Source organism: Oenanthe melanoleuca, chromosome 1 (assembly GCF_029582105.1).
Source record: "Oenanthe melanoleuca isolate GR-GAL-2019-014 chromosome 1, OMel1.0, whole genome shotgun sequence".
Classification (NCBI taxonomy): domain Eukaryota; kingdom Metazoa; phylum Chordata; class Aves; order Passeriformes; family Muscicapidae; genus Oenanthe; species Oenanthe melanoleuca.
Window position 1 is genome coordinate 79,481,926 of NC_079333.1, and position 13,784 is coordinate 79,495,709.

General features: G+C 45.3%; 1 protein-coding gene across 1 annotated transcript; it reads right to left on the reverse strand.

Moving 5' to 3' along the window:
- Positions 1-11: 11 nt before the first annotated feature.
- LOC130253019 (regucalcin-like) lies at positions 12-12,918 on the reverse strand. Its single transcript, XM_056491239.1, has 7 exons — positions 9,741-12,918; positions 6,301-6,469; positions 5,713-5,895; positions 4,317-4,532; positions 2,733-2,864; positions 1,979-2,133; positions 12-656 (listed from the first exon to the last, which is right to left on the reverse strand). The coding sequence occupies exons 2-7, from the start codon at positions 6,464-6,466 to the stop codon at positions 606-608; spliced, it is 903 nt and encodes a 300-aa protein (XP_056347214.1). The 5' UTR covers positions 6,467-6,469; positions 9,741-12,918; the 3' UTR covers positions 12-605.
- Positions 12,919-13,784: the final 866 nt, after the last annotated feature.

Below are 13,784 nucleotides of genomic sequence, written 5' to 3' on the forward strand. Positions count from 1 at the left end.
TCTGTAAGCATTTCTTTAAATATGGTTGTGTAGTTTATTTTCAGCAGCCTAAGTGGTGTCCTAAAGACAGGACAGCCTGGAAAAGGGCTAATGAGGGTGTAAAAGTGGAACCTGGATACTACAAATAGATCTGATTAAAAAAAGAAAAAAAAAAAAAAAAAACAAAAACACTTTAGGGGAATCCTGCAGCAGAGGAACAGTCCAGTTCAAGGCACCATTCTTAAAATGTTTATTAAAATCTGCCTTATCGTTGCTGGTGCATCACTGTAACATGGGGAGTCAAATTCTGCTTGGGGAACTGCACAGACTTGAAAATCCAGAGCTGGTCATCAGAAAGTTCAGCAAAACTATGCTTGAGCATTTAGAGGTTTATGGAAAGCCACAAAAGCTACCAAGGTGTAACACAGATTAATTTTACCTCTCTAACCTATTGCATCAAGCCACAGGCCCACAGAAGAAGAAATATCTTCAACTCCAAACAAGCACACTCACAAATGTGGGCTAAGAAATCTTCACACAAATAAATTCTGTAGTTTATTTGACTTCTTCCAGTCAGAGTTACTACAAGATGGAAGCCTTTCTTCTTTGCTGTTTAATGTCCAGGTTCAAGCAGCATAGAAATTCTGTGGGATCCCTTTCACACCCAGGCCTGTTATCTGTTTTAAAAAATGAAAAATTAAAAGATGAAAGAAAGGAAACAGATAAATCTCCAACTGAGTGTAATGAAAACATTCAAACATTGTAGAACAAATATCATAGCAACAGACTACTACGTGGAGGGTCCCCTGCTTCAAAAGGAGCCCAAAAGGAGTCATTACTTGGAGCTCTTTCAAACTCTTTAAGATCACTAAGATTATCAAGCACTACTGAATAATTTTGCTAATTTAAATGTTATCTGTGGCCCTTACATGTAGTCCTTATCTTCAAAACAATTAATAGTAATTTTTAACGTGCTTTGCCCTTGCAAGACAAATGTGAGTTTGGAAAGCATCAATTCCTTTGTGGAACTGGAGAACTCAAGAACAAAATCAAAAAAGACATTTATTTAATCCCCCTGTGGGCTTCTAAACTGTGCTGCTTGAATATATCAGTTCTCAGCCATGAGAAATCTGCTCTAAGCACTGCTTTCAACAGGAGTGTCCCACATCCCAGAATAGATCTCCATCCCTCCTGTAACTTGTCTTCATGCTGTGGCCAAACCCATAAAAGAGTTTGGTTTGGGTTGATGGCAATTGCTGAGTAAGAACTGCACTTTATTCTTCTGATGTGCTTTTTGATAATAGTGCAAAAAAAAATGAAGAGAGCAACAAGTTTCAGATGCAAGAGCTCCAGACAAAAATGTTTTTTTAAAAAGTAGCAATCATTTTTAACAGAAAAAAAAATCTTAAAACTTTTTGGATTGAGATGCCAAATTTTGCCCTAGTAAATTTAAACATTTAAAGGAGAAATATGTCCTGTAAGCATTTTGATTTCCTGGCACAGTTAAAAACTGAGAAGCAAGAGAATGAAATTTCCAAAAGTGATTAAAATATAGCAAGAGACAAAAGCCATTCTTTGCAGTGTGTTACAGAATATTTTATCCATATGGCAGATCCATACCCACTCACTGCCCTCAGATCCTGACCAGCCAGCTTTGGCCAACCCAGGCATCAACACTATGACTTGTAATTTCTCCAAATCTTCCTTCCAAGTGCATGAACAGCTCTGCAAAAACAGCTGAGCCTGGCTGGGAAGACAAGCAGTGCACCTGGAGAAGCTCATGAGGTGAGTGGGATGAGCAAGGGCAGCTGGGGCCACCTCACTCTCAGAACATGAGGCTTGGCAGGTCTGATGTAGAGAAAGAAAAGGGAAAGAAGGGAAAGGGAAAGGGAAAGGGAAAGGGAAAGGGAAAGGGAAAGGGAAAGGGAAAGGGAAAGGGAAAGGGAAAGGGAAAGGGAAAGGGAAAGGGAAAGGGAAAGGGAAAGGGAAATCTGCTCACCTTGAAAATCTCCCCTGCATGAGGTTCCTTGGCTAAGGTGGCCTCGTCCAGCCCATCGTATGCAGAAGTCACATACATTTCTGAGTAGTCTTTTCCACCAAAGCAGCAAGAGGTGATCCTTGGAGTAGGCAGCCTCACAGTTTGGATTCTTTTTCCTGGGAAAAATGTGCAATTGTTTTCTAATGTTCATTATTTAGGAAGCATGTAATTATGAATGTACTATTAGTGTATATGGCAAGGATGTGACATTTACACAGAAGGCACCTCCTCTTCAGACAGAGACCATATCCTAAAGGACAGCTTGTGGTAAAATCAAGTTATTTCATCTGTCTCACCTCTAACTATTTTTCAGGCTCTCCCCCACATCTGTGAGGCTTCATTTGCTTTTCTGAAAATGAAGCAGCACTGTGTGTGAGGTCAGGAAGTGCAGGGACACCTGGCCAGGGATGAATGCTGTTTCTTAAAGCATTTGCCAGTTAAACATTTCAACACTAAGAAAATTTATATGCAGTATTTTGTGGGGTTTTTTTGACAGTGGCATTATTAAGAAGAGTGTGCAGCTCATCAGGGGTACCTGACACTGGGAGGCAGCACAGGGAGCTGCACTCTTTACATGATCACAGCCTGGGCCAGCAATGCTCTTGGCAGCCCATGGGGCAGAAATGAGCAGTACATTCCACCTTATCTCACCTACAGACCATTCCTCCTGCTGCCATTCCCTCACTTTCACAGGCACAAACTGGTGGAGCCTTACCTGTCTCTGGGTCAATGCGGATGACTCTGCCACCATCAATACAGGCCACCCACAGCTTCCCTTCTGTGTCTATGCACATCCCATCAGGCATTTGCTCCTCCTTTTCCAGATGGTACAAAAGCTTGGGGCAGGCTGCAGGAAGAGTTACAAAGCTGATGTCATGTGGGCTGCTACCCATTCTGTATCAACCCCAGTCTAATATCTTCCATGCTCATGCAAATAGCTATGTTCATTTTCTGTGAGAGAGACATGCTGCAAAATGTGCATCACGCCCACATTCTGCAGATGTGTTAAAAGCCCAATTCAGCCTGAGACAAATCCCCAGCACAGCCATTGCAGTCTGGGACTGCACCAAATTAGTGTTCCTGTTATTCTACCAAGAGAAGAGAACAAAATGCCCCCATCTCTCTTGTTAAGCCACCTGCTGCCTGCCATAGCACAACTGCTGCAAATGCAATAACTTTTCCTGGACTTTCATTGGTCATGGCAGCCTGGATATGTCACATAAATAATTACCTGGGTTTAAACATTGGTGATAAGCAATCTCCTCTAGCTAAAGATCAAAACCTCTACTTTTTAATGGCCAGCCAAGCAACCAGTTTTGATTAAGCCTGGACCCAACTGCTCATGGTCTAGGATGCAGTGCAGATGTGTTGATGAGCACATCTGGTCCACAGAGTAGGGACCATGGGCCATGGACCACCTGATCTGACCCACTCAGCACCTTCTGGTCATTACACTCCCCAAGAATAGAGAGATGAGAGCATAAAGCCAAGCCTAGGAAGCTGAAACATACTACTTTTTTATATGTGCAGGGGGAAAAGTTGCATTATATATTCGTTTGAAATCTTATATCCTAAAATCTGTAGAAAGGGATGTTCTCAACAAAATGAAACCTGGGTGAATGTAATTACTCTGTGTGATTACCCAAAGTCTGCACTATTTAAAGTACAAAGGCAGTTCAGCCATTTAAATTCCTGTGGAGTATATTGGGCTCATACAGCATGAAAATATTTCAAAGAGTTTTGAAATCAGGTTAGTTGCTTACACTTAAATTTTCTTCCTTGCAGATATAATAAAAATATTTATAAAATTAATTTAAGTTAAATTTGAAAACATAATAATTTCAAAAATGTTGTTGGGAACCCTCTGTCACAATGACAGCTTGATCCTCAGAATAATTTTCTGTGAAATACATGCATGCACATTCTCCACTTTTATTTATGGAGCTAGTAGAATCAAAGCGAGTCCAGTAGATGGCACTCAAGAATAAATACCATCCTAAAAGCTCTTTCTCATTCTGCAGTGTAAATAACTTCTTCCCTGCAACTCCTTGGACAGGTCTAAGTGTGAGCCATCTCTCCAGATGAAAGTAAGATGAAAGACTGTCAAAAGTTTGTTCACCAAATACACCTGGTGAGTGAAATATTGAGATATTGAGAAATATCACAGTCAGCCAGCTGACAAGTTGTAACCAGAAGAGATGAGATCTGTCAAATAAATCACTGCATCTCACAGGCCCAGCTCTTGCTGCAGACAGAGCAGTAGCACTACTTGTCACCAAATTCAAAAGCATGTGTGTACCAATCTTTCCAGTGTGCACATCATAGCTGAAGGCATGGACAGCATATGACAGGCTGTCGATGTGAAAGAAGGTCCTGTGGTCCAGAGACCAATCCAGACCATTGGAGATGTCCAGCTGGTCTAACTGTTTTATTACTGAGTGGTCAGGGAAGAGGGTGTAGAGAGCTCCTTGCCGCCTCGCTCGGACCCCTGGTGCTGTCTCTTCAGCCATCGTACCTGAAATGGAAGGGGGAGCTCTGGTTAGAAAGTAGAAGCTTGCTCCTCATGTTTGATCAAAAACCTCCTCTAAGTGTTACCAAAAGGCCCTAGGGAGAAATCACAGGATAGTGATTTTTTTTTTTTTCTTTCCTTTCTAAAAAGAAAATATTTTTAGGAAGAAATTCTTTGCTTTGAGGGTGGTGAGGCACAGAGGCAGGTTGCCAAGAGAAGTTGTGGATGCCCCATGCTTGGAAGTGTTCAAGGCCATGTTGGATGGAGTTTTGAGCAACCTGGACTACTGGAAGGTGTTTCTGCCCATGGCAGGGAGGCTGGAACTAGATGGTCTTAAGGGTCCCTTCCAACCCAAACTATTCTATGATTTTACAGTTCTACAATCCTATGGTGAAAGTGACTAACAGGTCCTGTCAGATTGATGAGAAAGAGCAAAAGGAGCAGATCCTGGCCAAAGAAAGGATGTTTCTGCATCGCAATGAGGTTTAAGTCAGAGACATCAAAAACCCAAAGGACCACCAGGACACACTCCCAGTGAAAGTCGAGATGCAGACAGGCATCATATGGTGTTTTTGTTGCTGCTCTTTGTAGGCTACTTTCATTATTTAAATGGGCTGTGACCTTAAAAAACAGATGGACACCATGTGCCTGACAGCATTGTTCAAACAATTCTTGAACTTTGTCAGGTTTTGTGCCATGACCTCTTCCCTGGGGAACCTGTTCCAGTGCCTGACCACCCTGTGGGTGAAGACCTTTTACATAATATACAAACTAAACCTCCTTCTTACCTTCAGGAGGCTGAGGATTTTCCCCCACATCCTTGTTTTTCACAGGCTAAGCAAGAGAAGCTGCAAATAAAGGGTGCAAACTGCAGCTCATGTTCTGCTCTAGAAGCTTCATCCTTTTCTACATCTCCAGAAAAAATCCCACCTACATGAGCTCTTCACTGGCTTTTCCATGAAGGCAGTTGTTTGAAAAACACCATCCACCAAGTAGGAGAGCCTTCCTGTCAGATGGCCCTTGTCAACACCATCTGTCCTCATCTAGGTCAGAAGATGTGGAGTCCTATGTTCTTCTCCACTGGGCAGTAACCAAGCAGACAAGACAGGGAATAAAATGCCTTATATGAGGCATAACTGTAATTAGTTTCCCTTTGCTCCGGGGTAAATTTCTGCCAGGAACTTACCAGCAAAAAACCTCCCCTTTGGATCCACTTTCCCATCATTGAACCTGTTGTTGGGTTTATCCTGCTCCAGCTCGAGGATGGTGGTGACTGCCTGTGTGTCCCAGTCCAGGAAGGCAAACGTGGTCCCCAGGGCGATGACGTAGCCCCCGCCCTGCCGCAGAGCCACCGAGCCAACACGGGCATCTGTGGGAGAGACAGCAGGGATGAAGGATGCTCTGGGGCCATCTCAGCCCTCACCGAGGCATCTGGGCTTGGCTGGGACATGCCTGGCCAGGAAAGGCTGAGCTGATGCTAAGATCCTTCTCCCCTGGATTGATAGCACATCTCACTGGCTCTGTATTCCATGGATTTTTCCACCAAAATGAAACACAAATTCCCATTTAGGCTTACCAGGGGCAACATGTGCACGGTCCTCTCTGCTTAGCTGGTTTAGGCCACCCTGTGCTCAGCAGCACATTGTGGGAAGACAGGGTGTGTGATCCCATGGAAAGTGAGAGAGACCAGCAACCTGCAGGACTCCTGCCAGAAGGCGTGGATGGGGCAGACAGAGAAGACTCCCAGGATGAAGCAGTGAGTACAGACTCTTACCCACAGACACACTCTGCACCTCGTTGGTGACTGGGCTCCAGCGGCAAACTTTCTGTGAGTTGATGTCTACATAGACAAGTGCATTCTCCCTTTCTTCCCACACTGGGCACTCTCCCATCCGGTTCTTCTCCTTCACAACAGACTCAATTTTGATGGAGGAAGACATGGTCTGAGGGGAAGTTAATAATGGATGCAATTTAAAGCTCTCATGGGGATTTTTTCATGTCTACATTGTTTAAAAGCGGAGATTGTAAATAGCAAAGCACTCCAAATTCTGCATTATAAAGTAATTTGGGAGGTTCTTACTATATTTCCAGGGCCTCATGGCTGGAACTGAGCTTGAGGTGCCAAAGCTTCTCCTCACCAAAACTTTCCTAAACCACAGCTGCTGATGAGGCACCTGCCTCCAGGCACAGGAGTGCTGGGGCTATGACTCTGAGCTGGAACCAAGCTGCTGTCTGGGGATCCGTGAACCTAAGGGTCCCCCAGACCACAGGTAGGGATCAGAAGGCAGCAGCAGTAATGAGTCAGAAATCTTTTTGTGGAAAAACAAGGCTCTGCCCTATTAACACCTGTGCATTGACTTCCTCCATAGGAAGACATTAACACACCCACAGCATCGACTCGACTTCCCCACAGAGGCCACTGCACAACAAATGCCTATTCCCACATCAAGTCAGTGAGAATATGCAAATACTGAGGAAGGCTCCTGCCTTTGAAATTCTACTGCTTTGTTTTCCCTCTAAGCATTTCCTCTTCATCAGTCCCCTCAGTGCCCCAACTTCATCTTCAACCCCTGTTGCTCACTCCGAATTTTGCCCAATGCCAGGCTGTGGGGTGCAATTACCCTACTTGCTGTTTGGGCACTGAAGCCATTAATAAAGTTCCCATTCCATTTGTCTGCTTCTACCAGAAGTTGTTCTTTCTATCCTGTCCTCATTGCAGCAGGGTGCTGGCAGGGACATCAGTCAGCCACAACTGACTGACACGCACACAGGGTGCACGATCCATCAGGTTTGTGTCCAGAACCCACTGACGTCCTCCCAAGCACAGATCCTGGGCCTGGCCTGACCTTGCTGTGGGCTAGGCTATGAGCAATAACCTCCACCATTCAGCTCTTACAAAAGAAAGAGGCCCACTCACTGCCTCAGTCACCCCTGATGGAGCCGCCTCCACTGCTGCACCCACTGACCTCAGCACATTTTTGACACAGATTGGGAGATAATTCTTGGGAGGCAGCCAATCATAACATCAATTCTGGGGATTACTGTCTTCAAGTGGGTATTGTTTCCTAGTAGGTGAGCTGGTGATAAGGTTTACAGATAATTAATTAGCATTAATGCACTTCAAAATAAGTGGGAAGAGCCAGTCAATCACTGTGAGTGGAAGTGCCAGGGCTGAGGGACATGGGATCTTTCCTGCAATGAGTCACACCACCAAGGTAAATTTCAAACAACCCATCTATCAAATATATCCTTCTCCCTTCCAAAAAACATTGGCCACAAGAGGCCGGGCAGCAAGGCAAAATACCATCTAAAGAGACAAAGGCAGGCAAATAGCACCTAAAGCCTAAATGAGGATGCACAGCAAGATGCCAAGTTTTAACCTCCAGAAACCTGTCAAACAGTGCTGGAGCTGGAGGAGTGAGTCTCTTGTGGGTTAAAGCTTTGTGTCATGTGGCTGCCATATGTGGGATCCCAGGCTTGGAGACACAATGCTGACTTTATTGTATCATGGTCTGGAAAGCACAGAGCTGCTCTCAGCCCTCTGGGAAAACAAGAGTTCGGCAGCAGCCCGGCACAGTGTGGCTCCTGCAGAGGCAGAAAGCCTCCAGACCTGCAGCAGTCTGTGTGTATTAGTCTGCTCAGTGGTTCCATTGACCCAACCAAGCCTTATTAAACCTTTCTTTTCCCACCAGCCTCTGTTTCATTTACATCCCGGTTGTCCAACTTCTGCAACACCAAAACAGGGGCCTGGCAGATTAGCCATGGTGAAATACTGATTCACAGACCCAGCCCACATGCCACATGAGGAGAACACAATCACACTATTGCCAGATGTTTCACAAGGCATAGGCGGGGAGAAACCATCCTGCCTGCACCAGCTGCCTGCTTCCCCCTCCCCTGCTCCCCCAGCGATGCTGCAGAGACCTGCCCTGCCCCATGCACCCTCAGTGCACATCTGCCTTCCCTGACTGCACATTCAGCCACACATCCACCCCCTCTGCCAAAGAAATAACTCCTGTGTGTCACCCCAGCTGTGGAGGTTTCCACACTGGTGAATATTGTGGCTCAAATCATCATCACCCCTCCCTGTTTTTAAGAAGAGGGCAATTAGAAGGGAAGGTCTGTGTTTTGCTAGCTGAGGTTTCACTAATTTTTACAAGCAGCTGAAAATGGAAGCTTTTAACAGGAACGACCATCCAACCCTAGAGTGGCAGCACTGCCCTCCAAAAGAGTCCCCAAGCTGTGAGGGACTCAGCCCTGGTCCTGTCCAGTTCATGTCCCCCTCTGCTCAGTGCTCTGCTCATTCCCTGCCATGCCCTCCCTGCTGACACCCCATGGAACTATGCAGCAGTAACATTTCATCAAATGCAGCATCTCAGAGAGAAAAATGAGGAAATTACCCCCAAAAAACTGATTCAAAATAGCATAATCAGTCCCCAGGCATCCTGCCACCTGGCACATTTTTCTGTGGCACCTTGCACCCTGCTTGGTACAGCACTGACCCATCAGAGATGAGCATGCAAGAAAAGACGAGAAATTCCAAGTTAAAATCACCAAATACTTCCGTATTCTCCCAAAGCAAAATCTCTGCAGAAAAAATTATCACATGCATCCTGCCTATAGCCTCTTTCCAGCATTTTGTTGGTTTTGTAGCTTCCTGGACTCATCCTCAAACCCCCTTATGGAGACTAAGGGATGGACAGGTGTCACCAAAATATTTTTCAAATTAAACTGTTTAGCTGGTAAAAGTTACCAGAATTTGGAGACCATAAAAAAAAAATTCCCATTAGGAATAAAAATTAATGTAAAAACATCCTGTCTTCTCCAGAAACTAAACCCTCTCTCTGGTAGCTATTTGAAAATAGCCTTTCTAGACCTCTGTCTACATTCCTCTTCAAATCACCTGGACAAAAGTTGGTCATTGCAGCAGCCCTAAAAAGATACAGGTAAAATACAAATCAGTGACTGGCCTTAAAAGTTTTCTTTGCTGTTTCCCTCCCTCTCTCCCTCCTGTGCAAACACATAATTTCATTTTTAATGTCAAACTGAACCTTCAAATAAGCAGGCAGACAGCTAAAACTTTTAATATACAGCCAAGCAACCATCTGCATAAAGAATTTTAAGAACCATTTTCCCCTCAGTCAAACAGCTGAACATCTTTACCAAGCTGGAGGACACCTATGCAAAACTCTGCAGCTCATCACATCAACGCACCTGCTGAGGAAAATATTGCAAGCCCTGGGTTGGTGACTCTTTTCCAGCACTGGTCCAATGAATGTGGCTGCTGTTTCCAGCGACGGTTAAAAATGTGCCCCAGTTGATGTTATCTGCATGGAGCAGGTAACCTTTTACATTTTGTATTCAGTCAGCAGTCACATGAATGATGAGGCAGGGACCAAAGCCTTTCTGAATGGTCTGGTTTGCAGTGCCAGCAGCAGGACATGTGATAGAGAAAAATCCTTGCTCAGTGTTTTTCTCATGTCAGGAGAGTGTGAGAGGGAAACTGAGGCGTTGCACCATTTGGTTGCCCCAAGGGCTAGCCCAGTCTTCCAAAATTTAGGGTGTTGAAAAGGGAAGGTTAATGAAAGATGCAAGGCAGGTTTTTATAGTACTCTGATAAGGAAAAAAAAATATTGTTTTGATTAAGGCTTATTATCATCTTGAAGACTTGGCTCCTACTCCCAGCTGAGCCACAGCCTTCTTGTGTGTGAAGCCACAGGGCTCCTCACCTCGAGGATGCAAAGCCTGATCCCTCTCTGGCAAAGAGCCCCAAGCTGTTGCCTGTAGCACACACAGGGAAGGACTTTTACCAGAGAGTCTCAGCAATTGCCACAGATGCTGCAGGATGGAGATGTCTTGCCTGACTTTTATTTTCTTCCTTCTTTGGCATTTACCTTCTTTTTTTGTCTGTGGGAGGCAAAGGTGGAAGGTGCCAAGTGCCTTCTCCCAGCCAGCCCTGCTCAGCAGAGGTAGTGATGGCAGGGCCAGCAAGGTGGGACAGGGCAGGCTTGCCATGGGGACACAGTCCAAGCTGGGCAGTGAGCCAGAGCAGCCACCAGAGTTTTGGTGACAGGACCACACTCAGCGAGGGCAGAAGCCACTTGGGAGGTGGCCCCAATCCAGCATGCAGGAACAATGTATTTCTTTGCTCATGAAAGACTTTAATCAACTTTTTAATTTGATGTTCAAATGATTCACAGGATGAACATGTTTTCCCTGATAAGCAAGTAGACAAGATAGACGAATTATCCTACCATAGTCACACCATCAATCCACATCCAGAGATTAAAAAATTACAGCCCTAAGACAGAGATAAATTCAAATATTTCTAGGGGAAAAGCCAGTAATATTTCCAAGTCAAGCTCCTTCCAAAATCACTGTATTACAGACAAGGTGATTCTGGGTGCCTTGAGGACCCTTCTGAGATTTCCTTGGCCTCCAATGGCTCCATCCTATCTCAGCACAAACCCTCAGTCTCTGTTTGCTCTCACAAAAATTATCATGTTACTCTCTGCTTTCTTTTTTATAACCTGGATGATAACTTCGAAGGGAGGTTCAAGTAGAACAATATGCATTTTTTTTCCACAGCATTTTCTGCTGGAAGACACATTCAAAAGGAAATATTTGGCTAATGATAATTTTCACCAAAAATTGAGTTTCTGATGAAAAATAAAAAATACTGAAAAATATAAGTTATCTTGTTTTCTGCAAAATATTTCCCAAAACATTTCCTCTAAATGGATTTTGGAGGAGAAAACCACATTTTCCACTCAGCTCTTCACTTCTGGTGACTTGATTAACTTCCCTATAATAGGCTGCAGCAAAGTAAAACCAAGTCAGGCAGGAGGACAAAGTATTTACCTTACTACAACTGAAAACACCAAACATGCAACTTTCTGGGTTAGAAGCTCAGATGCTGGATCATTGGTAGCACAGGAAGGACAGCAGCTGGGAAAATTGCACCAGAACATGTCTCTCTAATTTATTCATGTGGCTGCAAATGCCCTGGGGATGCCCCTGCCACATTTTGCACCATCTCTTATTCCTACCCTGGCCACTTCTAGGCTACCAATTCAAACACCATGCCTCCCACTCTGCCATCTCAACATCCCTCGTGTCTGCCTTTCCAGAAGTTGGTCACTTCAGGAAGAGATACATCTCATAGGTTTTGTGGTTGCTGTTGATGAGTGGTGCATCTCTGCAGTAGCAGGTGCATCTATCTTCCAGCCAGCCAGCTATTCTTTTAGTTGTTTCCACAACATAAAGAGCCTGGCCCTGCCATGCACTCTCTTGCTTTCTAATATTGCTGGGTAGCAAAGCAGAAGTTTCTAGTGAAGTTGGCCAAAGGCAGCCATGCACCCCTGTACCTGTGGCTGACACCCAACCACTTGTCTCCTTCTGATGTGGCTTTCCCTCTCCCACTGCTTTGGTATCCTCTGATGCAACTCTTACTGTTTCTTTTTATAATCCCTAGTTTTTATCAACATAGAGTAGTCAGGAGAGCATCAAGTATCACACCACATAGTGTGGTACTCAAATAATTGCACTTCTGTTCTCACAGGCATGTGCTCAGACAATAGCTCAGAATTTGTTCTTGTGGCTTTGCAAATATTTAGTAAATCCATCACTTCCCTTTTTTCCCCACAGCTCCCCAAAATATACTTGTGTTACTTATTCCCCTTGAGGGTCCATCCCATCATTCATTGCTTTAAGAACCCAGCTTTGCTTCTTATTTGGTCATCTGGATCTATTAAAGTTTTCATGCGCCTCTGCAGGAGAGGAGGGAGAGCCTTCCTTCTAACAGGCATGGCTAGAGTTAACAAAGACACAGGTATTAAAAACCCCGGGCAGATACAGTATAGCTACTCACCCCAGCAATGTCCGAAAGTGAAGCCCAAGCTTATCTTTTCGTGGCTTCACCCTTTTGTAGGAAGGGCCTGGTCCCTCCCTTGCGCTCGAGATGGGAAGAACTGGAGCTCCCCAGGCAGGCAGTGCCGCCTGCTTTTATTTCAGCAGAGCTATTTTGCCAGCAAAGGATTACAAGAGCTTTCTCTAGCTCGGTTGGGAATAACTACGCTTCACCTATGACTATAGATTTTGGTCATGAGGGTGAAGAAACCCTTCAGGGCACAGCAGCTGCTCCTCCTGATACAGCCTTTCCTGTCACTGGGTTCTTGCTCAACCCTAATTGAAATCAGTGCTGATCTTTGATCAAAGAGGTGAGCGCCATTAATAAGCGAGGGATTAAACAAAAGTCAGGAAGCCTTCCTAATTGAGGGAACCGGCAACGGCTCAGCTCCAGTTTGCCAGATCCAGGGCTCTGTCACGGGACTGGAGTCAAAATCCGCCGGCAGCGCAGCCTAGGCTGCTCAGGGCCGGGGCGCGGGGCAGCCGCAGCTCTGCACCGCGGGCTGCGCCCAGACGCATTTCGGCAGCGATGAAAATGCAGCTCTCCTGGCAGAGTTGGCTCTTCCTGCTCATGTGGAGCCCACGAAACCTGCGCAGCAAAGCCGAGCAGGTGCTTTCACAGAAGGGGGAGGTGCCGTTCATTTGTAAAACGTCTGCAGCGGCTTATTTTACCTGCCTGTGCTCTCACGCTCACAAGCACAAAGAAATGTGTTATTCAGACATTTGCCCAGTGCCACCCATGCACGGCGTGGAGGAAGAGCAGCCATGGCCTCCTCCCTGTGTCTCATGGGTGCCTCCTGGCCAGCTCTGATAAACTGATCTTTGACCCAATTCTTCATGCCTGTACAAGCTATCGCTCTTAATTTTCTAGTGCAGCAACAACATAAAAAAAGATCACCTTGTTTTTTTGTGCTGTGCTGGCAATCACCCAACTGCCAGTGTAGTGGTGTGAGGGTGAGCACAGGTACAAAACCTCAACAGTGATGGCAGAGAGAGCTTATCTGTGTTTATGCCCACTTATTTTCTGCTGCACCTCTGGATCTCTAGTGATCAACCACAGCAGCCCAACAGCACAGTTCTGAGCTGCAGGTATCACCAGGCTTGTGACTTGAGTGAGATCAGAGCCCTAAACTTGCCACATTCACCATCTCCCTCAACTCAAGCTTTCTCTGTACTGTGCCTTGAGAAGATTTAGACTGTGCCTTTCGATTGTGCCTTTAGATAGCACAAAGTAAATGAAGGATGTGGACACTCCAAAGAACAAGGCCCAGCTTCCTTCACTGCCTCATGCTCATCCACACTGAAGTGGGGCTGCTTAAATCTCCTTTTCTGTCCAGCTGCCAAGACAGA

What these genes read in the sequence shown, in the direction of transcription:
- LOC130253019 (XM_056491239.1), bottom strand. Translation starts at nt 6,466, where the DNA reads ATGTCTTCCTCCATCAAAATTGAGTCTGTTGTGAAGGAGAAGAACCGG. An exon ending in AAAGGGGAGGTTTTTTGCTG is followed by an intron (nt 4,533 to 5,712) that starts GTAAGTTCCTGG and finishes CTTCCATTTCAG; the next exon opens with GTACGATGGCTGAAGAGACA. An exon ending in TGTGCACACTGGAAAGATTG is followed by an intron (nt 2,865 to 4,316) that starts GTACACACATGC and finishes CTCTTCCTGCAG; the next exon opens with CCTGCCCCAAGCTTTTGTAC.